Source organism: Indicator indicator, chromosome 10 (genome assembly GCF_027791375.1).
Source record: "Indicator indicator isolate 239-I01 chromosome 10, UM_Iind_1.1, whole genome shotgun sequence".
Taxonomy (NCBI): Eukaryota; Metazoa; Chordata; class Aves; order Piciformes; family Indicatoridae; genus Indicator; species Indicator indicator.
Window position 1 is genome coordinate 23,103,518 of NC_072019.1, and position 25,358 is coordinate 23,128,875.

Here is a 25,358-nt window from a genome sequence, read left to right on the forward strand (position 1 = left end):
GAAGCCTCAATAAAAACCATCTAGGGAGGGAGGATATGTCATCACTGTATCATATGTTACAGCCAGGAGATTTGCCTCTTATTTGTAGTGCACAGAGTTACACCGTGCTGCTATTTTGCTTCCATTGGAGGGCTTGTGTGCTTGGGGCTATGCACAGGGCATCATCAAAGCACTGACAAGATCACTGCTTGTTTAAAGGAGACTGAGCCACCTGCTCATCTTAAAGGAGGACCACATGGAAATAATAGCAAGACACTAAGAAGAGGAAAACACAATATTCCCCACACTTCGTGCTCTGCTAAAAAAGGAGCTGAGGGATGCCTACAGAGAAGCAAGATTGAGTGTTTGAGAGAGGCACACAGCACAGGGAGAGAGAAGGACCAACTGACTCACTGCTTCGCTGCCCAAAATGTCGTCTTCTGGCCACTGTATATCCACCAGAGTTCATAAAAAGCTGGAAAACTAGGAGCAGATTTTAGGCCAGTTCAAGATAGACAGGTTCAGCTTCCATTAAAGAACCAGGAGGGAGCCTTTGTCCAGGATGTGTTCTGAGACTGCTCAGCATGACAGAAGGGTCTTGTAGCCAAGCAGTCAAACCATGAGATTTTTTCTCATGAGAAGATATTTATGCCATGCCCTGGAGACCAGGGCAGTCACTGATAGGGACTATGACCATGAAATTTTCCTGAGAAGGAAATCCTGCCAGGAGAACAGCAAAGCAAAGGAAAAGGCAGACAGAAGTGCTGGAGGAAAGCCAAGGGGCCACACAACACAGTTGAGCCCCAAAGAGCAATAAGGTGTGATGAGGGAGGGAAGGTGGAACTCCAGCATGCCTACACTCCCACTGTTCCAGACTTGCTGGAGTGGTCCCTTTGGGAGACAGGTTCATTACCACAAGTTAGAAAGGTCCTGAAGCTGCATCATCATCCTTGGTTGAACACCAGGCAAACAAATGCAATGGTGGCTACTACTTACTCAGCTGCATGGAGCCAGGCTGGAGGAGAGAGTGATCCCCCCTCCCCATGAGCATCAGTAGGCATGCACCCTCTGGGCAGTATCCTTACCAGGAAGGGGGATAGAGTCATTTAAACAAACAAGGCCCCAGTGATGAAAATTTCTATCTCAAAGCTACCATATGGAAGGAAATCATCTGACCACAATTTACCTGTTAGACTTCAAAAGTGTCTAGGTCTCCTCTAAAGAAAAGCAGTCTTTTCTTTAATGAAGTTAAGTACTGTATTTCAGCACCGTGTGTTGTGAAAAGGAAGCAATTTGGATTCATTTACTGAAATTTACCTTTCAGATGCAGTTAAGCGAAATTAAAAGTTTGTCTGATTTGACAGAGTTCTGTTTTCCATCACTGCATTGTCTTGAAAGAAAGGATAACAGGTTAAGTGCTTAAATTCCATCCAAACTGATAAGGTTCATTCTATACCAGGACACAGTAGAGTTTATTACACATTGTCTCCCTTCATCCATCACTGGTATAATTGTATTTTTTTTTTTTTTTTGGTCTAAAAGAACTGTTGCTTCCAAAAGAAATTGATATTTGTGATGTTATTGCATTCATCTGGGGTTGAATACCCAGCACTGGGCCTATCAGAGAAATGCCATTTCCAATTACAGAGGGAATTCATTTTGTTTCCCACTGATGGTAGGTATGGCAGGTTTGGCAGGGCTGAGCTTACATCTGGGACAAGAACTTATATTATTTTTTTTTCTTTCTTCTGATAACAATTCTCTTCCTTTAATTTAATTCCTGCACAAGTGAAGCATCTGTGTGCTCAGTGTCCTTCCAAACACCATCCTTACCCAGGTCTCTTCTTTGCAGTGGGAATGCAGTTGCCCATTACAGCCTCTCTAATTATTCTACTGTATTTCTTTCTTTTTGTATCCTCTAGCTGTCATTGCTCCTTCCAAACCTCACACCTCCTGCAACACCCTTCCAGGCACTAACTCCCCTTTTACCAGGGGCTTTCCTACTGCCCAGCTTTAGGGACTCAGGAGCTATAATGCTTCCCACAGCCAGGAGAGGTTCTCTGCTCTCTTGGGATGGTTTTGTTTGTAGCCTTAAACTGTTTGCCTGCTAGAATAAAGGTGTGATCCTGATCTGGCCTTCATTGACTGCTCTGAAACATCACAGACACTTCTCTAGTCTTTCAGCTAACTGAGCAGCTCATTAAGAAATGCCAGTGAATTATCTGTAATTAATTATTTATATTACAAGGGGAAGCTGAGCTAACATAGTGCCAACAGGAACAATAACACTCTCTATGCCAAACTGCAGCCTTCCAGGCAAGGGTTTTGCCTCCCCTTCTGGCTGCCCTGGCTGGGTTTTGGCTACAGAAGCTAGCTAGGGTTTAAATTCTGTCTGTGTTCAAATTCTTCCCAAAGACAGACTTCAAATCTGCACATTTCTGCAAAATCAAGTAGTTAAAGAGAAAAATCCTGCTACTTGGTATCTCCATTTAATTTTGATTCTTAACAAAATTTCAAACACAAACTGTAGCTAGGCAGAACTTCTTTGTTTTGCTTAGATCTTAGGGGAAGGAGGCAGAAGGGAGAGGAAACCACACATTTCATCAGCATTTTTTATTTTTTAATAGCCTTCAGTGTAGCAAATTACCCAGGAGATCAGCAAATCTTAGCTCTGTCAAAGACAGGGAAGGAGAGAGAGTAGAAGCTTTCTCATCCTCCACAGCAGTACTAACCCTCCAACACACAAACCTAAACACTGTCCACTCAGGGGTGCCAACTCAAAAGCCTCAGCTGTCAAGACAGAATAAAAAGAAAAGGACAATCTCCAAGGTATAACTGAAAGTAAATACTAATAATGATGTGTGACATTAAATGATGACTCATTTTTCATGAGGCCATTTCAGATTGTAGCTATAACCTCAGATCAGATCCAAACGACTGTGTGAGCTAAAGCCTTAGTTGAACCATTAATTATGGATTTCCTGGCTTTTATAGGTTCGAGTCAGACCTTTGATGTTCCTTTAAGATTGTTCTCCTGCATTCATTTCCTTTGTTTTTCTGTTGGTAGCTTAAAAAAACACCCCAAGATTTCCATGGAAGTGTATGAGATAGCCTAGAAATGCATAGTCCATAAAAGCCTTGCAATTCATGGCTCATAAAATCCTCTAATCCATGGTCAATAAAGCTTTGGAAAAGAGCTGTATGAGCCACAGTCATTTCACAGCTCAATGAGGTTCATACAAGAATCAATAATCTGGTTTGAATTTGCCTCCTTTAAATTTATCCTCCACCTGCATATTTCTCTTTCATTTTTCATGTTGAAAAGCACCTGAGAGAGCTGCATCCTGGAGATCTGGCATGGAAACGATGACTTTTATGCAGCTTTAGCCCAAAAGCTGTAACAATGACCTAAATCCCTCTACTCTGTCCCAAAGGTGAGCAAATCAAGTTTTAGGTGACAACAGGTGAGTTAGAAATCTCAGACTGGCAGAAGAACCATTTGGAAATGCAGGGCCATAGCTCAAGGTATATAATGCATGCAGAGACCTCAGTCCACATCAAACATGACGGGCTCTGATTTAAGTATATGCAAATGCACAATGGATCTATGGGACAGGCCAGAGTGTGAACTTCTAGTACCCCAATTATCCTCCCATAATGACTGGCTAACAATCTCACTGCTGGTGAGCATGGTTGAGACAGCACAATGTAAGTCTGCATGCTTCTCTCCTGTGTGGGCCACACTCCACTGCCCATCCTGTCACCCATCCTAGCTGTTTCCTCCCAAGAATGAGCATGCTATAAACTCTAGTGGCACAATTCTGTTCTTTTCCTGCCAGTCAGAAAGGAACCAGCTAGAGGGAACTCAGTGTTTATTGCCTTGTGCAAGGTCCAGCTTGCAATTAATGCTGATGAAACCCAACTGCCAAAAGCACAATATGCAGCAGCTGGTTTATGAAAGTTGAGACCCCATCCAATTTATGGGGAAACTAGAGCTGGTTGTGAGTCTCCAATTCATAATTTTTGTTTTGTTTTGTTTTGCTTCCAGGAAAACACCAGAAGTTACTCCAGAACTGTAGAAACTCTGAAAGCCATCTGAAAGCACTAAGGCAGACTTCCCTGCTTCCAGCCTTTCCTCATTTTTAGGGCTGTGATCTCCCACTAACATCTCCCTGGGATCTTTCAGCAAGGCAAGCGACACACAGTGTCTGGTTCATCACCAGCAGGAATGGAAACTTATGCTTCCTTATCCCAGTCTCCATCCTTATGAAATGGAAGTGGAGGGATAAAAGGTTTTGATTCAGATGAAATCTCACAGGAGCACAGAGTGAATAATTTAACTCTGACTTGGGGAACTACCCTTCCAAATAATTTTCCTAGGAGCAATTCTTGCTGAAATAAACCCAGCAAAGGGTACAAAAGTCCACCAAACCTGTACAAGCACCATTGCTTTAAGTCCTCAGTTACACATTTCCACAGCCATACCAGGACAAATATTTCATATCCTTTCAGGACAGATAGGACAGGGGCAGAAGGATTGTACCTAACTGTCAGACTCCTACCAGATCTATTCAAGCACCTCACTTGTAGGACATCTATGGTGAACTGGACCAGACAACCTTGGAAAAGGTTGGAACATCAAGGGATACCATGACTTGGTTACCCAAAGGCAGATGAAAGATGGGAAAGTTCCTTGTCCTTGAGGCAATCAACTATGTTAAACCAAATGCCTTCTTAGTTCATGGTTAAATTTCCTCTGTGGAGAGGATCCAACCACCGAACACACTTTGAAAACAAAATACATCAATTTGTCTTAGCAAGGCTGGCACTAACCTCAGAAACAGCCTTACTATATTAAGATTAATATGCACCACCTTAATAACAACCCATTAAAAAGAATAAATAAAAAGAATTTAACAAAATCCCCAAACACAAGGATGTGAGGTTTCCTCCTTAGGAAAGGCAGAAGTCTCTGAGAGACTCTAACTCATTTTACTTGCAAGGAATTTAGATGCTATGAAAATGGTAATAATGCTCAAATTCAATTATCACATGTAGAGGCCAGCAGCCAGTAACCAACAGATTATTTCATTCCTTTTACTTGTTGGGAGATCTGCAAATATTGTGGCTGTTTATCTGCCCATGATGTGGCCTAGGTGAAGGCACAAAGAGCTTTCCCAGTTTTAGAGGTGGGAGAGTAAATTGCCCAGGAATCCTAAAAGCACACACTGAGAAGCAAGCTCTGGTCAAACATTAAAGGTCCTATTCAAATACTAAATGAGATTTTTTTTCAACCTCAGACTGAGGTTGGAATGGCCATAGAAATGTGCCTGCCTTCATTCTCTTCACATAGAAGCCTTCATTAAATACTTCATTTTACCTCAGCTTGCTGTTGCCAGTGCAGTCTGAGATATTAAAACATTTCATTCCCAGAACACAGTTAAAGATACTGGAAGTCAGATATGTCAGAATTGTAAAAAGAAAAAAAAAATCCCACGAATATTTTGTATGGTTGGAAAAGGGATGAATCATTGGGCTGAAAACCCACTGGAAAGACTGGAAAATAATTCTTGGAAGAAAGAGAGGAAACACAGAATATTTTCCATTGTCATTTTCTCCCTCTTTGACACATTTTTGTTTCTGTATATTTTAAATATTTTAAGCATTAGCTTTCTTTTTCTCTTTACTTTCAGATCAAATGTGGCTGGGAGTGTTCCTCCTAGATCTTCATTAGGCTCTAAAAACATGACTTCACTCCCTGTCTCTTCCATTTAACTTTTCTCCAACCCTAATCAACAAAAGCTGGAATCTGTAAAGAGCAGCTAGTTAGGAAGCAGCAGAAAGAGGACAGGGACCATGAAAAGTTATGACTCACCTGTCTTCTATCCGAACCCAAAGGTCATTGAACTGCCTCTGGCGGTGCTGTTTGTGCTGCTTCTTGTGCCATTTCTTCTGCCTGCCAAACTCTTCCAGCTGGCTGATGCTATCTGGCAACAGCAGGTGAGGAGACAGGCTGTCTTCTTCATCCACCTGCAGGGGCTTCAGGGAAGGTGATGTCAGTGGGACTTGCTCAGAAAGCTGCACAACTGGCAGGGCTGTTGCTGAGGACCCTTCTAAGGCTGGGCTTGTCTTTGTCGTCCTTGAACTGCAAAACACAACATTTACAGAGTTGAAAAAAGCAGGGGACTGTGCTAAGAAAAGTGAAAGCAGGGGTGGGTGGGTGCTCCAGACCAATAAGAAGATGTACAAGGAATTTGGGCAGCTACTAGAAATAGCAGTGCCATTTCCTAAGCAAGCTTTCAAATAAATGCTAAACTGAACAAAGAGGAAAAGGCAGGTGCTATGCTGTTGCTGTTCTCTGGCATTTTAATTACTTCTTGCAGGCTTTAGAGGCAGTGGAAGGGTCAATGTCACCTCCCCCACTGGGCTGAAGGTTAAATAGGTTAAATAGCAAAACTGCAACTCCCTCTGAGGCAAACACATACCTCAAGAGAAGCTTCCCTTCCCCTTCTTCTTTCCCTTCCCCTTCTTCCTTCTCTTCCCCTTCTTCTTTCCCTTTCCCTTCCCTTTCTTCTTTCCCTTTCCCTTCCCCTTCTTCCTTCCCTTCCCCTTCCCTTTCTTCTTTCCCTTTCCCTTCCCTTTCTTCTTTCCCTTTCCCTTCCCCTTCTTCCTTCCCTTTCCCTTCCCCTTCTTCTTTCCCTTCCCTTCCCCTTCTTCTTTCCCTTCCCCTTCCCTTCTTCTTTCCCTTTCCCTTCCCTTTCTTCTTTCCCTTTTCCTTCCCCTTCTTCTTTCCCTTCCCCTTCCCCTTCTTCTTTCCCTTCCCCCTCTGTTTTTTACATTTGGATATCATCTGTGCAAAACAAGTCATTGTTTTGACAGCATCAATAATTATGTGTGTTCATCCCAGTTGGGCTGGTGAGAGAGAAGCCCAGGCTGATGACAGAAGCATGGTCTAACAGCCAGGCTGCTGAGATGGGATATGTGAGACTTGAATGCTATCAGATTTTTATATAATGGAGAAATGATGCAAAAGTGAGGGTAAATGACCTGTCCAAAGTCACCTTGAAACAATGCTGCCAAAGCTTCTCACTCCTATTTGAAATACTATCACCTCTTGCCTCTGACTGGAACTAGGCAGAAAAAGGCCTTTTATTGTTTTAATGGTCTAGAGTTTCACTAATTTTAGGAAAAAGTCAGTACAAGCTCTCTCCTTTGATATGCAGCCATGTGAACTTGCATTTGTGAGCTAAGATATTTGAAACAAAAATCTAATAAACCAATACTGACACAAAGTGATCCCTCCTTCTCTCCCACCCCTCCTCCAACTTCAGTAGAAGTTCCTGTTTGGTCTTAATTGCAAGAGAGGAACTTTTTCTGTCTCTAGGATGGCCTAATGAGTTGTAGGTACATAAAATGGAAGAGAATTAATAGGCAATATGAGGCTGTGGTCTGCAAAACTATTTCTATTACATGGATGCTATGACTTTTATGACAGAAACAATTAAAGCCACGTGAAAAGTTTTGCCTCCTGAGTGAAACCAGTAAGACTTTTTAATGAAAAAGTAATAAAAAATCCTAAACTTCATTGGTGACAATGTACAAAATGTGCTGCAAGTGAAACCACATGTTTCATTTATGGAACATTGTGTTCTCTTCCAAAAAAGTCACATCTACTACTAATGGCAGCTTTTGTTCTGTATGATTTTTTTGAAGTCCATCACAAGAGGAGTCAAGATGGTCATCTCCATTTCCACTGCATCATGTTTCACCCAAAGGTCCTTCCAATAGCTACTGATAATTAATCATTGCTACTAGGAGGCTCACTGGCAAAACTACAGTAACTTTGTCACTCATGGCCAACATAAATGACATTCCTCAGAGACCATATGACAGATAGTAAATGAAGTTCTTCAGAGATCATATGACACAGAGAAAAGAAAGACACTTGATTAAAGTTCTCCAAGGTTGGTTTCATTAGCAAAACCACAGGAAAATCTATTCTTCCCAGCATTCAGACTCTTACCAGGACCCTTTCAAACTCATTCATACTCACTCCATACTCTATTTTACATCACAGAGAGATCTGCTGGTTCTGGGTTTTCTCCCCATTAACTCTTTATTCCATGATTCATGTAGAGGATGAGTTTTCATGAGTACAGCAACTTTCTTTGAGAGACCTTGGTGCTCTCCAAAGCCTTCAAGACTTCTTAGGCTGTGACACAGGCTCAAGGATGAAGAAAATCTACATCCAGACTCAAGTAAAAGGGAATGCATTGGGTAGATTCCCCCAGACAGTTTTTAATTTTTATCCAACCATGATGGTGGATGAATAAAGCATCAACATGCAAATACAGCCACTCAGCATCCTGGAAGGTAACACAGTGTGAACTTGGATAGGATGGGTTAGGCAGGTAAGAAGGACCTGGACCAAGTATCTACAAACACCATGTGGATAAGTGCAATGGCAGCAGGTAGCAATTGGTGGCAAGAAAGCCTTAGGTCAGTTTGCTGCACTTATACCAAAGCAATGTGAATATAAGCTGGTTGATACTGCCCCAAATCAGCTTGTTCTGTTGGTTCTGTTCTGCATACCTCTGCTCTTAACTGTGGGGTGAAGTCACCCAGGTTTTCCTGCACCCCAGCCACCCACCTGCACAACAAGAAGAGCAGCACTACCCTGGCCACGGGGCTGTGGTGGGCAGAAGAATGTTAAGAGGGCAAGAGCATGCAGCAGGCATGAAAACCCAAAGCAGATAAACAATCTGATCATCACAGATAGAACTAAGTTGCCAAGATTTCTGTTTCCACTGACCTTCTTCTTCCTGCCATCGAAACCATGCTTCATGTTCTGATCAGGCAGTAATTCTCCAAGGTGCTAGAGGTAGGAGCAGCTCCCACATCTGCCAGCACAAGGCTGGGGCTGCCATTTGGTTTCTTGAATGGTCTTAGAGACATCTGAACACATAATTTCCACCTTTTAACACCTCCTATTTTGTTACACATGTTTACCTTGCTCTGAGCTCCTAGTAAACTGGAGCCAGTAGAGAGGTGTTTTTATGGGTTGAGATTTTAGAAACCACTTAAGACAACTGCCAGCTCACTTCTTATTAACATTAACGAGTTTGGGCATCAAAATCCCAGTGGTGGCTTTGAAAGCTCCTAGCTTAATTGTTTCCACTACCATCACATGAGCCACAGGTTGTAAACTCGATATTTCAGAACATTCTTTGGGAAGAGAATAAATAAACACTGAAGAAACATTAAAATGTGGTAACCTAAAGAGGGTTATAAACTAACCACTTGTGCTTTTGAGTTGACACAGGGGGAATTGCTCCACTGTGGCAACTGCATATTACCTTTGGGCAATAGTAACTCCATTATTCCTGTACTACTAATAGGTGCCTCAAGACCTAGGAGGGAATGCTGAAAGGTTGGATGTTGATGCATGGCTGCTTCCTTCAAAAAAAAAACCTCAATTCAATAAATTTAGAGACCTGGCTGTTTTCAAATCTGATGATCATCCTACAGTGAACTAACCAAAAGTGAAACTTAAACTCTTAATCCCACAGAATGTGGGCATTTAAATACTGTGGTAATTTTGGGATGTATCTTTAAAATTTTCCACAGATCTTGACCAGAAAGTGGTAAACTATTGCAAGAACATTTAAAGATTTTAATTGAAAGTAAGGTGGACTTCAGTTGAAAGTGGACTTCTTAGTAGAAGATAACTTTCCCATTTATTTCAGTAAAAGTTTTGAACTTTGGTAATACAAAGGGTTTGAAGTTGTTAATACTTTGGTTTTCCTTCTCCCCACCTCCCCCCCTCAAAAAAAAAAAAAAGAAAAAAAGAATCATAGAATCAGTCAGGGTTGGAAGGGACCACAAGGATCATCCAGTTCCAACCCCACCTGCCATGGGCAGGGACACCTCACACTACAGCAGGCTGGCCACAGCCTCATCCAGCCTGGCTGCAAACACCTCCAGGGATGGGGCCTCAACCACCTCCCTGCACAACCCATTCCAGGCTCTCACCACTCTCATGGGGAAGAACTTCTTCCTCATGTCCAGCCTGAATCTCCCCACTTCCAGCTTTATTCCATTCCCCCTAGTCCTGTCACTCCCTGAGAGCCTAAAAAGTCCCTCCCCAGCTTTCTTGTAGCCCCCTTCAGATAATGGAAGGCCACAAGAAGGTCACCTCAGAGCCTTCTCTTCTCCAGACTGAACAGCCCCAACTCTCTCAGTCTGTCCTCATAGCAGAGGTGCTCCAGCCCTCTGCTCATCCTGGTGGCCCTTCTCTGGACACCTTCCAGCATCTCCAGATCCCTCTTGTAATAGAGGCTCCAGACCTGGATGCAGTACTCCAGGTGGGGTCTCACCAGAGCTGAGCAGAGAGGGAGAATCACCTCCCTTGACCTGCTGGCCACACTTCTCCTGATGCAGCCCAGGCTCTGCTTGGCTTTCTGGGCTGCAAGTGCACACTGACAACTCCTGGTGAGCTTCTCATCCACCAGCACCCCCAAGTCCCTCTCCTCAGGGCTGCTCTCCAGCCAGTCACTGCCCAGCCTGCATTTGTGCTTGGGATTGCCTCGACCCAGCTGCAGGACCCTGCCCTTGGTCTTGTTGAACCTCCTGAGGTTGGCTTGTGCCCACCTCTCCAGCCTGTCCAGGTCCCTCTGGATGGATCCCTTCCCTCTAATGTGTCTGCTGCACCACACAGCTTGGTGTCATAGAAAGGACATAAACCTCCCACCTGCAATAGGATACCTGGACAACAGATCTCCCTGTTGCACAAAGCTTTAGAGCTAGATACAACTGACCATTTCATGGTCTTTCCTTTGGTCTCTGTCCCAGTGCACTCTGTTAGCACAGCTGCACATTATGAAACCACGGGGATATAATACATTACCCCCCCCCCTTCACTACTGCTGAGACAGCTTTTCAAGATAGATAGTTTTAGTTTTAGAGGCAGGGTTTAAAAAGCAGGGCTAGTTTTTGAGGTTGTGGCTCTTCTGAACAAAAAGTAGAGAAAATGCTAGCCAAATATCTTTGTCCACACAAAGATCTCAGAGATTTTTTTCATTAATGACTTGATACAACTCCAGCTCTAGAGGTTCCACCTACTTTGAAATCTATGACCACACAGGGTGGTCTTTCAGAAAGTAAAAGTATTTCAAGGCCCTTAGGTGGGTTTTTCTCATCTCTGACCTTAATTTCCTTCCCTGAGATGCACAGTTCTCCAAAACAAGTTCTCTAACAGAGTCCAAATAAGAAAACTTGGAAGTCTCAGCAAATGTCCTATGGGCCTTGGTCCCAAGGTACAGAAAACAAAGTGAAAACAGGAAAACATTTATTTTTGCTAGTTCTTGAAAATGCCTCATCCACAAAGACCCTCGTGGCTTTGTTTCACTTCTGGTGAAATTTGCCATTCCTTTCCTAATTGTTTTCAAGAATTAAAAGAGCAAAAAAACTCATGCAAGTGGTTGAGGCTAAGCTGTATGCTCCTTTAGGCTATCTCAGCATTTCTCTCTATGCTGGCACTGACAATAAAAAATTGACTCATCATTGGGATTTGCTGGGGTTATTGAGTGGATCTGGTCAGCAAAAAAAAGACATTAACATCATGAAGTTCTATAGTAGCTTGTTTTCGTAATTCCCAGGCTTAAAATTGCCCAGCTCCCACTTTCATTCAACCCCAAGCCAGCTGGCATCCTGGCCATGTCTTTCTTCCTGCATATGCAACCACCTTCCTACTCCTCACACCGGGTATCCACTTTGTACAGTTCAGAGGGCTTGATGACCTCCTCTGTAGGATGAACCAGAACACCTACATTTCATTCCTGTACTGACACTGTGTGGTGTTAACAGTTAGGTTTTCACTACACCTCATCCTCACCAACAGGGATTTTTCCAGTCATCAATCCACTGACAGTTGTCTGAGGGGACCACCAGGCAGGGCAGACTCCACTAATGCTTCTGCCCACCGACCCTGCCAGAGTACAGCTGATAACATTTGGGGTGCCCCTGGTCTTCAGTGGGGCCAGAACTTTGCTCTTGAGAGCAGACATGCCTTTGTTTACCATACACATCTTCCACCCAACTGAATCATCACCCTATTTTCCCAGCAATCTTGCGGTAAGGCTTCTGCTCCCTCAGAAATGTGCAGAATCTTCTCCAAGGCCAGTCTGCCAATTTGCTATTTGCATCCTGTCTTTGTAGCACAAGCAACGGAAAAGCTTTGCTCAGGAGACTGCCATGCTGTGGATGTGCTTCCAAGCACAGAGACATTGCTGAGGTTTCCTTCTCGCAGTTTTTAGCACCATCAGACAAGGAAAGATTGTGTTTCATCGAGAGAGAAGCTGCGGTGATAGGAAGGAATGTGTGATGTGGCAGCTTTATCCTCATGCCACCGTTCGTGGGATGCAGCTGCATGGCAGCCAGAGTTAAGAGCTTTTTATTAGAGATGGGTTCCCATAAATTCCAATTTGGGAGCCTTTGTCAAAGCAGGAATTTGTCAGTCCCTCACACGCATCCTTGCTCCCCTTGCCACAGGCCACAGAGACATCTGCTGCTTGCTTTTTTCCCCCCTATGCATCCCTCAGAGAGAGCAATCATGCACACCCAAGAGACAGGCACCAGAATGTCCTGTCCCATAAGAAGCTCCTCTTTTTTTTTTTTTTTAATTTTATTTTCTTTTCTATGCTAAGATGAAATTCATATTTTCAAACCTCTTGGGAGAATACCAAACAAAAGGAGAAGAGAAAACCAGGCAGAAATCCTAACCCACCCCACCATAGCTTACAGGGCCTCTTACTAATGATGTGAAGTATGGATTTAGATCATAGTCTCTCACATAAAACAGGTGACACCAGTCAGTGCATGCCACCATGGAGTTCATCTCCTTCCAGACAAAAGCATATATATAATTACTTATTTTTTTTTAACCGCAAAATAAAGTAACTCCCAAGGGATTAGAGAAGACATTCTACCCATACCTAACTTCCCTGAGCTGCTTCAGGTAAGTACATCAGGATTAATTTGCACTCAAGAGACAGCAAAAGAAAATCCCTGATTATGCACCCATCTGATTAAGCTTAATTAGAATGAAGTTATTTTATTTAGCATGTGGTTGCCTTAGGCCTTACAATTAAGTTAAAGCATTTCCATTTATTAAGAGAATTTGGAAACTCAAGTGTGGGTTTGTTTTTTATTTTATTTTTGAACCAGAGTCAACTAAATCTGACGAGCAATTAAATTAGGTAAAGTAGCTAAATTAGATTAAAGTTCACCCCAAATAAATTTGGATGGTATCTCTAGAAGCAGAATCCATGTCATACTATTTTTCTGGGAAGAATCACTGTTGTTCCAGAACACTGGAACTTACTTTGAAAGGAAATTTGGTCCTCAATATATATGCAAACCCTCAACTCTATGCATAAATGAAGTGAAAAGTTTGTCAGGTCAAGATATTCCTGTGTTGTCCTTCTCACTTGGAGAAAATATAAAACAAGAGAATTGAGCAAAGCTTTTTGTTATCTATTCTACTCCATTAAAGGTAGAGCTAATCTAGGGCACAGGAGAAGAAATGAAAGCTTTCTGCAAATTGAGTGGTTGAATTTGATGAAAAAAGAGAGGCCAGCTGAAACATCTGTAACATGCTGTTTCCACATTTTCTTATGAACTGTTTTATTTCAAAAAACTCAAAATGCTTCATTTCAGCACTTTCTGAACAAAGCTTTTAAATTCCTTTTTTTAATCTTCTGTTTTCAAAGACTGAAATGGTACAAAGTGGCCTTTTTTGTTTAAAAATTGATCCCAATTAAAAATAAAACCCCAACTAATAAATAAAGATGACAACAAGCCAGCAAATCCCAACCTCTGCCTTCCAAAATGTCCTTAAAATGTTCCACTTCAGACTGCTCTGAACTTATTTCCCCTTCTGAACTTTTTAGTTCAATTCTTGAACTGAATAATCCTTTGTTCATGCATCTTTAGTGTGAAATGTGTAAGCTGCACACTCCTGCCTCAGAGGATGGGCTGAGCCCACAGAGGAAGGATGGGCTGACTTTCCAGTCTTGTTTTCATCTCCCACACAAACAGCAAACAAGAACCTTTTCTGCTTCTGGCACACAAAGCCTCACCTCAGACTCTTCCCTAAATCATCACTTTCTTACTACCACAGCAGTTTACTGCTAAGTTACTTCTGTCTGGGTAATTTGATTTAAGCAAAGTATTCATACAGCTGCCTCTGGTGTCTCACTGGCTTATGGAAGTTGTACCTAAAGCTCTTTGGAGAGAATGCCTACCCTATAGATCATGAAGGGGTCCCTTCTGCTCCACCACCCTTGTTCAACATGGGAGAGTGTTCTTTTGCAGCTATGCTGGGACATCTGGTTCATTCTGGAAGCCTGCTTCACAGAGGGGAGAAAAGGCTTCGCATTCAAATGACCACTCCTACATGCCCATGAACCCACTTGAAGACTTGCCATATTAACTGAAATATTTCAGTGTCTTCTAATAAAGTTTTGAGTGCTGGCTTTGCAGTGGGTTTTTTTGATATTTCTGCTTTTCCTCCCTGATTTTGGACAGAACCAAACGTTGGACACATTACCTCTGTATTGGAAATCCTGATTTCTATCCAAATTTGCCAAGAATTTAAAGTGATGGCATTATACCACACACATTAAAAAAAAAGAAGTTGCATTTTTATTGAACTGGAGTATTTTCAAGCTTTATTCCCTCCGTATTTTTTTTCTCTTATTGCTTGAAAACCATTAGTAACAAGAGCGAATATACTGCTCTTTCATTTTAATAACTTTAAAATAAACACATATATATTGCTTTAATAAAGAACAATGGTGGACTTATTACTCGGCAATGTAATCTCTGTTTTCTCCTTATAAACTCTTTGATACTTCTCTGATTCTTTGAGGTGATGTCATATTAATTATACACAGGCAGATTTTTCAGGTGCTGGAAAATAACTTCCATCATCCAACAGGTTCTCCAAAGCAAAAAATTCTTATCCCATTTGATCCATATTGGAAAAATAAATTCCTGCAGGTCTAACTGTGACATTTCCAAAGTTTTGGGTTGGGTTTAGGTTTTGGGTTGCTTCTGATTCTACAGTGTATTTACAATGGTTTAGGCATTATCTGAGAGACTGGACAATGGTGACGAAATGCCACCACCTCATCTCAGGAGTTACAATCTCAGACTCCAGTGACCAGAAAGCAAGGCAAGGGTTGAACAAATCCTTCTTTCTCCTCCAGCTGCCACAACCAAACTAGAAATACACATCAAAGCTTGTCTCTCTCCTACTTCCATTTTAAGTCAGCAGAGCTCCTGATGTCTATGGCTGTCTGCTCCTCTCTAGTTAGTGCCAGCTATGTGTAAAGGCAGATCTGCTAACTCAGTTGCAGAACTATTCTCATCTCATGTTATTATTCCCAAACCATTCCTGACCTTGGTTTAAACAGAGAAACTGAGAGTGCATTTGTTCCACCCCAGTAGCTGCCATCCAGATAGATTTCTAGGGCAAGAAGCTGACACAAACTCCCCCAAACTGGCTGCTTGATTTTGATTCCTCAGTAAAACTACAGCTAACAAATAAGTGTTGTCTGTATCTTATTCATATGCAATCCAAACTGAATTCTGCTCCTTTGGGAATTGGTTTCCCTTCTCTGCTGGATCCTCTAGAGGAATAAACATCTGCTGAGTACATATTTTCCATCACATCTTAAAACAATCTCTATAAAAGAGACATCACCTAGCAAGGTACTACAACATTTTCACTGGCTTCAGATTTAAACTAAGGGTAGACTATTGAATGTATCCCTGATGTTGTTTCCTGCACTTCTTTCTGATGCTCTTGAAGCTAGGCCTGGAAGAGATGAGATACTGAGTAGATCAGAAATTTGTACAAGCATAGCAACTTCTCTTCCTTAAGCACCTCGTTCAGTCCAGGCTCTTATAATTGCAAGATGACAGATAACATAGGCACATAAGTAGCTGCTATCACTTGAAGCAGAGAGACATGGACCACTTGAACTGAGCAGCAGGCAGAAGTGTGGAATCAAAGAGCCATAAGACCATGTCTGCAAGAGATCCCACATCTCTGCCATACTGAGTCCATTTCCCCCTCTGTAGCTGACACAGTAAAACATCTGATCTGCTCAGGCATCGATGGCTGCTGAGCTATAAAAAGGAACACAGAGGTCTGCCTTTCTCCAAAGAACTGTTACAGCCCATTGGTGGTGTTTCTATCACACAACCTGAGTGCTTCCAAGAAAAGAACAAAACAGTTGTCACAAACCCTGTTCAGACAACACTTCAGCCTGTCTGTGGGCATTTTTATGGACTGGTAACGGACACAACCCTTGAAACATGATGACGGCAGGAGAGCTCTTCCTCCAGACTCCGCTTGCTTTAAGTCTAATATTAACAGACTTCACATAAGGTCTCTCTAGCCTGGTTTCACCAAGGTTCCCTCTCTGTATTACCTCATGCTGATGAGACTGGGTGCATCAAATTCTTATTTCTGTCTAACAAATCCATCCCTCATTAAAATTCTTCATTAATGAAGCACACACATTGCTGCTGAAACCTTAAGGAATAAAAGAAGGTTTTATGTCCTCTTTTTTGGGGTTGTTAATTGAAACTATGAGATTAAGACTGTGAACTACAGCTTGAATATCTGGGAGGCACCTGAGGCCACAAGAAAGACTGATTTTTAATGAACTCAGGAAAATCACCCTGACTAGTTACAAACAACAGGGCCCAGGTCTTCTCCCCTTTAAACAGGAAAGCTTGCACTGACACCAGAAAATCTCTCTCCCATTGCAAAGTCTATGGTTGTTATTCATATTGGTACACCTGAGAACCCCAGAGCTAAACCAGGCACACTAAAGAGCTCCATCTCAGGAAGATGACATGTGACAAACACAGCCAGAGCATCATGAGAGATGACAGACAGGTGCAGCCAGAGCATGAGGAGGGTACAATGACACAGCAATCCACCACACAAAAAGTGAGAGTCCAGCCAGCCTCCCCTTCCTGCACTCTGCTCATTGCAAATGAGCACCTGCTCCAAGGAGTTACCAACACAGCTAAAATCACAGAAGGTGTAGCATTGCTTCCTTCCTGCTGTGTCAAGCCAGTTAGCCCTGGCCACTGGGAGTCATAAAGGTCTACTTATGCTTGCTCCTTAGAGCTGCTGCTGAGAGAGGGGGGAGGAGAGTGATGGGTCTTTGGAGCAATTCTAGTGCTAGTCTTCCAGTAGAGGAAAGGGAAGGAATGGCCCTGCATGGCTACAAAGGGCTTTCTGCTGTCCCAGAAGAAGAATTAGGCCTGCTGGCTTCCCTGACCAGAGAGATATCAGCATCTACAACTATTCCTTGTACCATCTTTGCAGATTTAATTCATCAAGGAAAACTACTAAGTCAGACTGAGGATTGGCAGTGGTTGAAACCTTCTCCGGGGGCGCTTTACAAACATGAATGACAAATGTCTCTTGCCACAAGCTTGAGCAGATCCAACTGTTTATAGACACACAAACATACTCAAAACCCAGCAGTTAAGCCTGACTCTCATCCCATGAAGAGAACCCCACAGGGCAAGAAGTAAAACACCAGGAAAATGAAAACCATTTGTCCTGCTGCTCCCCAGAGCACAGTAAGTCAGTTAGGAAGCCTCCTCCCTCCATTGTATGTGCATGTATGTTTTCTTAGGCTGTGTTTATTGATTTGTTTGTTTGCCTGGAAATGCTTTATCTAAGTGCCAGCTGTTTGAGAGGGTGTAACAGCCTAGTATTCATAGCACTGTCTAACTTCTGAAAAGCACAAAATATCACAAGTTTACTGGACGTCAGAGACTCATCAAAACTATGTTTGGCATCTGGCACGGGCTCTAACCCAGTCACATTAGCTTCTTATCACTACACAAAGCTGGAACACTTTGAGAGTGACCAAACTAGGACTTTTCCTGAGGCAGTGCTGTAATCTACCTCAAACTACAGAGAAGCCAATATGCCTTTGCTAGCAGAGAGCTTTTTATCTCAAAACCATTCTTCTGTTCTCAGAATAATTCAGTAAAGTTGAGGTCTTTTGTATACATTATTCATGTTAACTCTGTTCTATCCACAGAGATTGCACCTCCTGCCAACCTAATGGGATTAAGCCATCTCTGCACCAAAGCCCTGCACTGGAATACACACTTTATTTTCAAGGAGTCTGGAGGACCAAGGGTTCAACTTCTATGCTTGCAGCCTTCATTAAGCTTTTGACACTGCTTCTTAGTTCACACTGAAAATGATTACTGATAGTTCTCCTGTAAGGACTTCACTTTTTGACAACAGAGGACTCACCTCTGTTTCATACCACCTTCCACTGTAAGTGTTGGATTCACACCACAGGTCAAGGATGCTGCTTAGCCAGAAGGGCCCCTAGAGAACCCTGCCTTCTGCTACGTTGCCTGCACAGTAGGATTGAAATCATCTTGGTGTTAGACACAGAAAGTCTTTAACTTGTTGGTGCTTTTTTTGCTTGTTTTGCTGCTGTTGCAGCCTACCCTGGCAGCTAAGATCAATCCTGAATGTCTCCATATGAGACCAACACGCATGTACCGGCTGACACTAAGCCCAGAAACAGAAGGATTTCACTGGGAGCAGCTCCAGACAGCAAACACCTATAGGAGAAAGTGCTGAGAGGAGTAGGTGAGTCTCAGGCACTGGGAAAGAGACTCAGATGATGTCTGCATCATGCTCCATGATGATCAAGATGCATCGCCTATTTATTTGGAGCAGCACAGTCCTGTCAGTGCTTTCCCTGGCCTCCTGGCACGAGTGTTGCCCATACAGCAGGGATTGCCCAGTGGTTTACTAGTTTAACTAATGCTAAACTGGCTGTGCTGACATAGTTAAGAAACTCTTTATGTCCTGGTTTTCCATCCATTCATAGAGGTAACTCCCCACCTCACATGGAGACTGTGAGAAGAATTAAGGCAAAGACTCGGAGACACTGTGCTGGTGGAGCCATATGAACATTGCAGACAGATGTGTGTGGGCTGGGCTGCAGAACTGCCACCTGGTGCTGTTGAAATGCTGCTCACATAATATGTTTAATTAAAATGGAAGAATGATTCATCTGACTCATCTCTCTACAGTGAGACTAAGCACTTGGGGCTGCCCCACCAGCCTGCTGAGGAGGAGACACTAATACAGGACAGAAAAACAGGCTACTCAAGTAAATGATGACACTGCACATGTGCCTGTCTGCCCATCTGTCTCCTCTCTTCTCTAGTAAGACTCAATCTGACAGCCAGTTTTTACTGAACTACCCCCAGAATTATCCCAAGTAGCACATAGATCAAAAAAGACTGCATGTCCTTATTTATAGGAAGGGAGCAGTTAGGCTTTACAAGAAAAGGCTCAGAATCACAGAACCACAGAACATTAAGGATTGGAAGGGACCTTCAAAGATCATCTAGTTCAACCCCCCCCAATGGAGCAGAATCACCAAGAGTAGGTCACACAGGAACTGGCCCCTCTGGGCAATTTGTTCCAGTGTTTTGTCACCTTCACAGTGAAAAGTTTTTCCTTATGTCCATATGGAACCTCCTATGCTCCACCTTGCACCCACTGCCCCTTGTCCTGTCATTGGACATCTCTGAGCAGAGCCTGGGTCCATCCTCCTGACATTCACCCTTCACATATTTATAAACATGAATGAGGTCACCTCTCAGTCTCCTCCAAGCTAAAGAGCCCCAGCTCCCTCAGCCTTTCCTCATAATCCACTCCCATAATCATCTTTGTGGCTCTGTGCTGGACTCTTTCAAGCAGTTTCCTGTTCTTCTTGAAATGAGGGGCCCAGAACTGGACACAATGTGCCAGATGTGGCCTCACCAGGGCAGAGCAGAAGGGAAGGAGAACCTCTCTCGACCTAACAACCACATCCCATCTAATACACCCCAGGTACCATTGGTCTTCTTAGCCATAAGGGCACATTGCTGGCTCATGGTCATCCTTCTATCCACCAGGATCCCCAGGTCCCTCTCCTGAGTGCTGCTCTCCAACAGGTCAGTCTCCAGCCTATACTGTACCTGAGGTCTTTCTTTCCCACATGCAGGTATGAGCTCAGTCCTTTCCTAGTTACCAGAGCCCAATCACCAGAGAGAACCCACAGGACCCCTAGACCTCACCAAGGCTGCTGTTCACAGACTGACCCACGGTTTTTTGGACAGGTAGGGGAGGTAAAGAAGGAGGGAAGTGACACAGTGCATCCCAGTAGTGAAAGAAAAATACAAAATCAGTGTCCTGATCCATCATCTTATTTAAAAGCCTTCTGGTTGCCTGTGTGTTTCATTGCTTCCTTTCACTGATTTGACTGGGAATTGCTGACTATTCAGCAATGATTGCTAGCAGTATGGATGCCTGAAAGCATAGAAATTGCCCTAAATTCACGGCTCTATTTGTAAAACAAACAAAAGCCCTCTTAATTCTGCTTTCTTTCAAGTCAATGTCCTTCCCCTTGAGGGGTATGTTTCTAAAATTGCCTCAGGGATTGAAAACTTCAATGCCTGCTAAATGTCAGTGGAAGTTGCACTTCCCAGTTTCATTTGTGACCTAAAGCCTAATCTGCATATAAATTTGATACACATGCAAAATTCTCATTTAATGTTAGCAAGAAATCACATGCCTCAAGGGAAAGAAAAATGATTTCCTGGTCACAAAAGCAAGGCAAGGTTAGCTTTGACAAAAGGGTGGCAAAAAGCTAATCTGCCCATCTGTTACATCCATTGACAATGAGTGGAATGACTCACTAGCCCTGGGAAGAGGCCTTTGGTCTTTGTGGCACTACAGAGGAAGGAAGAAAGCACCCAATAAAACCATGTGTGCGCCCAGGCTGGAGTCAGAGATGACAATGCAGCAAGGTCCTTTGGATTTCCATATGCCAGGATAGGAGAAGTATTAGAATAGAATAGAATCAAGAAGGTTGGAAGAGACCTCAAAGATCATCGAGTCCAACCTGTCACCCTAAACCTCATGCCTATCTAAACCATGGCACCAAGTGCCACGTCCAATCCCCTCTTGAACACCTCCAGGGATGGTGACTCCACCACCTGAAGTAGAGGAAAAACCACCTTCTGACATGGACCAAACAACTACCAGTATTATCTTAGTGCTACACAGCCTTGATTCTTATCACTGCTGATTTCAGAAACTGGCTTTTGCTCTCCAAAGTTCATGCAGGGACTTCTGGATCTTTTTTGTCCTGGGATATGATGCCTTGATTCTGTGGGTGTTAGGAACAATTCCTTAAAATTCCTTGAAATGTCACTAATGCAGGCACTGTTACAACCTACACCCGCTACAGCAGCCAAGGCTTACTGCTCTCCTTGCACAGAACCACGTGAGTTCATTTCAGCTAGCAATGTTTTCTTTCCCCTTCAGCAATCAGGAGGAGACAGTACCACAAAAGTATTTGAGCTCCACGTGAACCTTGTTTAGTGACTGTGAATTGGGATTTACATTCCAGGGGTATAATGAACCCAGAGACATAAAGATGTGGGCACACACCACTATTAAATCCTTGAAGACTGGCCCAGTCTCACTCAATAACAGCCTGTTTGAAATGACACTGGCACACACATCAACTACAGCCTTCAGCAAAGCTCAATGCCAACAGAAACCAGCAACTTTGCAGAGGCAGCCCAGTGTAGTCCTCTGTGTCAGAGCTCTGGACAGGCTGTATCATTTTTCTTCAATGGAGGAGGAAAGTGTTTATCTGGGAAGCATTTCACATCAAGGACAATAGGCAACTGTTTAGTTTTCCACAAATAGGCTGGTATGCAACTTCCAAGCTCTCTCCACGGAAAATGTTGGAACACTGACCACGTATTTCCATTAGGGATTTCATGTAAAGTACTTAATGCCCCACATCCTTCATGCTGATTTATTCCTGCTTCATCCTTGTTTCAAAGTGCTGTACTCACTTCAAACATAACATGGGGCTCATCTCTCTGAATGTGCACTTTGATGGCTGGGGACTGCAGATCCCCAGCGGCTGTTCGAACATCAACAGGGATGTGCTGTCTCGACAGAGGCATTTCTGTGACTTGCAGGAGTGATTTGGAAATGTGAATGTGGGGTCAGACAACAGGAGATTCAAATCTAGTGGCCAGACAGGGCATTGGATGCCACCTGAGCCTGTGTACGACTTTGTTGCCCAGTTCCCGCAGGTTAGCAGGAGAATTTTAGTATCCCTGATTAGACGTGTGTCCTAGGAGTCAGAAAAGAAAGACTTCAGTGTCCTTTGGCTCACAAATGAGAGCACCAAATTAGCCTGTCCTCCTCTGCAAGTTGCTACCAGCAGAGAGTGGCACTGCTGAGTTATGAGCGGGGACAACATCCCCCACACAGCAGTAGAACAGGGAAATAACCCAAATCTAGTCCTTCCATCATCACTGCTCTCCCTGAAGGACCAACTGTTTTCTTCCTAAAGTCAGAAGAAGTTGCAGCCATGCTGGTGTAAACTTGAGCTAATTCTTGGTGCTGACAGAACGTTTTGTTCTATGGTGGAGCTACAGACGAAGCAGACAGATGGCCATAGCCAGGTCCAGAGTGGCCATGATGGGGTAAATCCTTCAGGTGCCTCTCCTGACCAACTGGAGTCTCAGAGGTCTGTGACAGTGGCAGAGGATCCAATTTTCACAAGCAAAACAACTGCTGTCCATGAAGCCATCTATCTAAACAAGAGGTCAAGGTGGAGGCCCAAACACATAATTCAGTCTCTGGTAGACACTCCCTATGCCCCACTTCTTTTCTTTAAATGTGCATGTATTAATTCTGAAACTGGATTACTGTAGTAGCATATTTTTAGCAAACACCATTGCAGGAAAGTTCTCTTCATTCAGGATGTTCTTCCATTGTATCACTTGACAGCCACTGTGTCTATATCCATATACAGCCTCTGATCCATTTTTCCTCCCTCCTGTTTCTATTCACAGGTCCATTTTTCATTCTCCCTGGAATGCAGAGTATTTGGGAGTGTAGGTGGAAAGCCAAAGTCTTTCAACACCTACTAATAGAAATTTGTTTTATTAATTAACTTTGTGAGGAGAAAAAAAAAAAATGAGAGAGCTGATCCTCTGCTCTGAAATCATGAATCACTGCACAAGAGAAGACACGTCCTCTGAGACACCAGAGGCTGCTCCAGACAGAGTGACTGAGTTGCTTTCTTGGGAACTCCTGAGTCATCAAACACAGCAGTTTAATCCCCAGGAAATGGGATACAGATTGGCATGATGTTCATTTGCATGGAACATAAGCTCCAGAGATGGGTGAACCTCCAAAGGTTCTGGAGATCAATTTAACTGGTGGAAGGATTTTAAAACCTTAAAGCTTTTCTGAAGTATATCTGATCTGGAGCTGGATACAGTAATCCCAACACATGATTCACTGGATGAATTAAACTCTTTACATGCTTTACAGATTATATGTGAATTTGCTTTGAATTCTCATAAAAATGATTCAATTATTATGACATGAAAAAGTCATAATCAAAGTTATTTACTGTGACAACTGTTTCTTACATTCACTATTGTTAATTTACTTGTCCTGTTGTACGAACTTACTTGTTTTGTCATTCCTGTTCCTACTACTAGCACTTAACTAGCTAATATACATGCTTCTCAGTCTGACCCTTCCCCACAGTTTTCTTATAGGGACACCTACACAGTCATTTCAGACCCAAAGCTGTGTTACAGACAGTGTCAAGCCACATGGCTTGGCTGAATTACCATGAATGGTTTAAAAGTGAGATTATTTTGCAATCAAGTAGACAAGAAATGGTGCAAGATCACATTGCTAATGTAAATTATGAGTGACCTACTTGTGTGGGCAATTCAGAAAGGTTTCAGTAAATTTCACAGCTTGCCACAACAAGATCCACCCACAAAGAGTTCTTTAGCCATGCTAAAAGTCACACAGTGTTGTCTTGGAGGGCTTCGAACCCTGTTTAAACTGTTAAGAATGTCCCTATGAACACCTGATCACTCATGAAGGATGGAAAACGTATTTGTGAGTGTATTATTATGTAGAAAACTGTATCCCCAACTGGTTTCTTTTAAGGCTTTATTGTTGAAGGAATTTTAATTGGAAGTATCAATAAAAAAGTTATTTCATTCTCTTTTTTCCCCCCGTTTCCTTCTTTGGAACCCTTGCATGCTAAAGGGCTGCCCATAAGGAAAACTACTAGCAATTACACTCATGCTGAATCAAGCAGCTCTATTGATTGCAACACAACCCACAGCCCTCTTGCTGAAGGAAAAGAAGTCACCTGTGAAGTGGAAAAGCTATCTGTCCTAATGTGTGAGGTCTCTTTGCCTGACACCGTTGATAGCAAAGGTAAGGGAAGTTGGTGCTGCAAAGACAGTGACAGCAAACAGACCACAAACTTCCTTAGATAAACCACATCTTTCAAACCACACAGTACCACTTGATACCTTTGTGCGCCCTGAGCTCTTACAAAGTGCAGCTGCACCTCACCCCTGATTGATATCACTTGAGACAGAGGCTATCAATCCCCAGGGCAAGCGCAGGCTGAATACACAAACACAAAACTCCACCTTACCATTTCAGTATAACTCTGGAGAGGGGATGGTGCAATTTTCCCAAAGGTTTAAATGAGTCTAGTGACACTGTCCAACTGAAAGTGAGGCCCAAGTGCTTCAAACAGGAGGAGACTTCATCTTACAAAATGATTAGTCACCTAAAACTAGTCACACACCTAGTGCAAGCAAGTCAGGCCAGAGGTCTAGCACACCCCAGAGCAGTCCTCTGGAAAAGCCACCTATTTAACATTGACTACAGCAACATCCACACAACTCTGTGAACATACTCTCAGTTTTCCACCAATTCCCCATGGCTTCTCACAACCAAAGAAAGGAGAGAATCAGCAACAACCTCATATCAACATCCTCTAAAAGATACTGGAACCAATGGAAGCCTTGTTGACTTCAAGTGCAGTTTGCATCAGCTTTATCTCTAGTAACTATAAACAAGAATTTTGATCTTATACTAATGACCTTAGGTGAAAGGCTCTGCATTAGAGTTGGCTGGAAGCAGAGAGCGGATGAAAAATCGGCACCTCCTGTGGAAGTAAGAACTCCAAAATTTGGCTAGGAAATAAAGCAAGAACGAGCTCTGAACTTTTCAGGTCTCTAAGGCTCTGTAAGTTGATTATTAGATAGTTCATGGAGTATGAGAGACAGATCTCTCAAAACTGATGGGATGCAGAGCAGAAAAAAAAACCTAGAACCTTTAGCACTGGCTTCAGGACAGCTCAGTGAGCAAGCTGCCCTTGAGCAAAAAGAAGCAAGCTGAG

General features: G+C 43.0%; 1 protein-coding gene across 1 annotated transcript in view; it reads right to left on the reverse strand.

Annotated features, from left to right (window-relative positions):
* TRABD2B (TraB domain containing 2B) overlaps positions 1-25,358 on the reverse strand; it is a 292,610-nt gene that overhangs the window by 16,073 nt on the left and 251,179 nt on the right. The window contains exon 6 of the mRNA XM_054384439.1: positions 5,855-6,124. Within this exon, the coding sequence (XP_054240414.1) occupies positions 5,855-6,124 (270 nt within the window). The remainder of the gene's footprint in view (positions 1-5,854; positions 6,125-25,358) is intronic.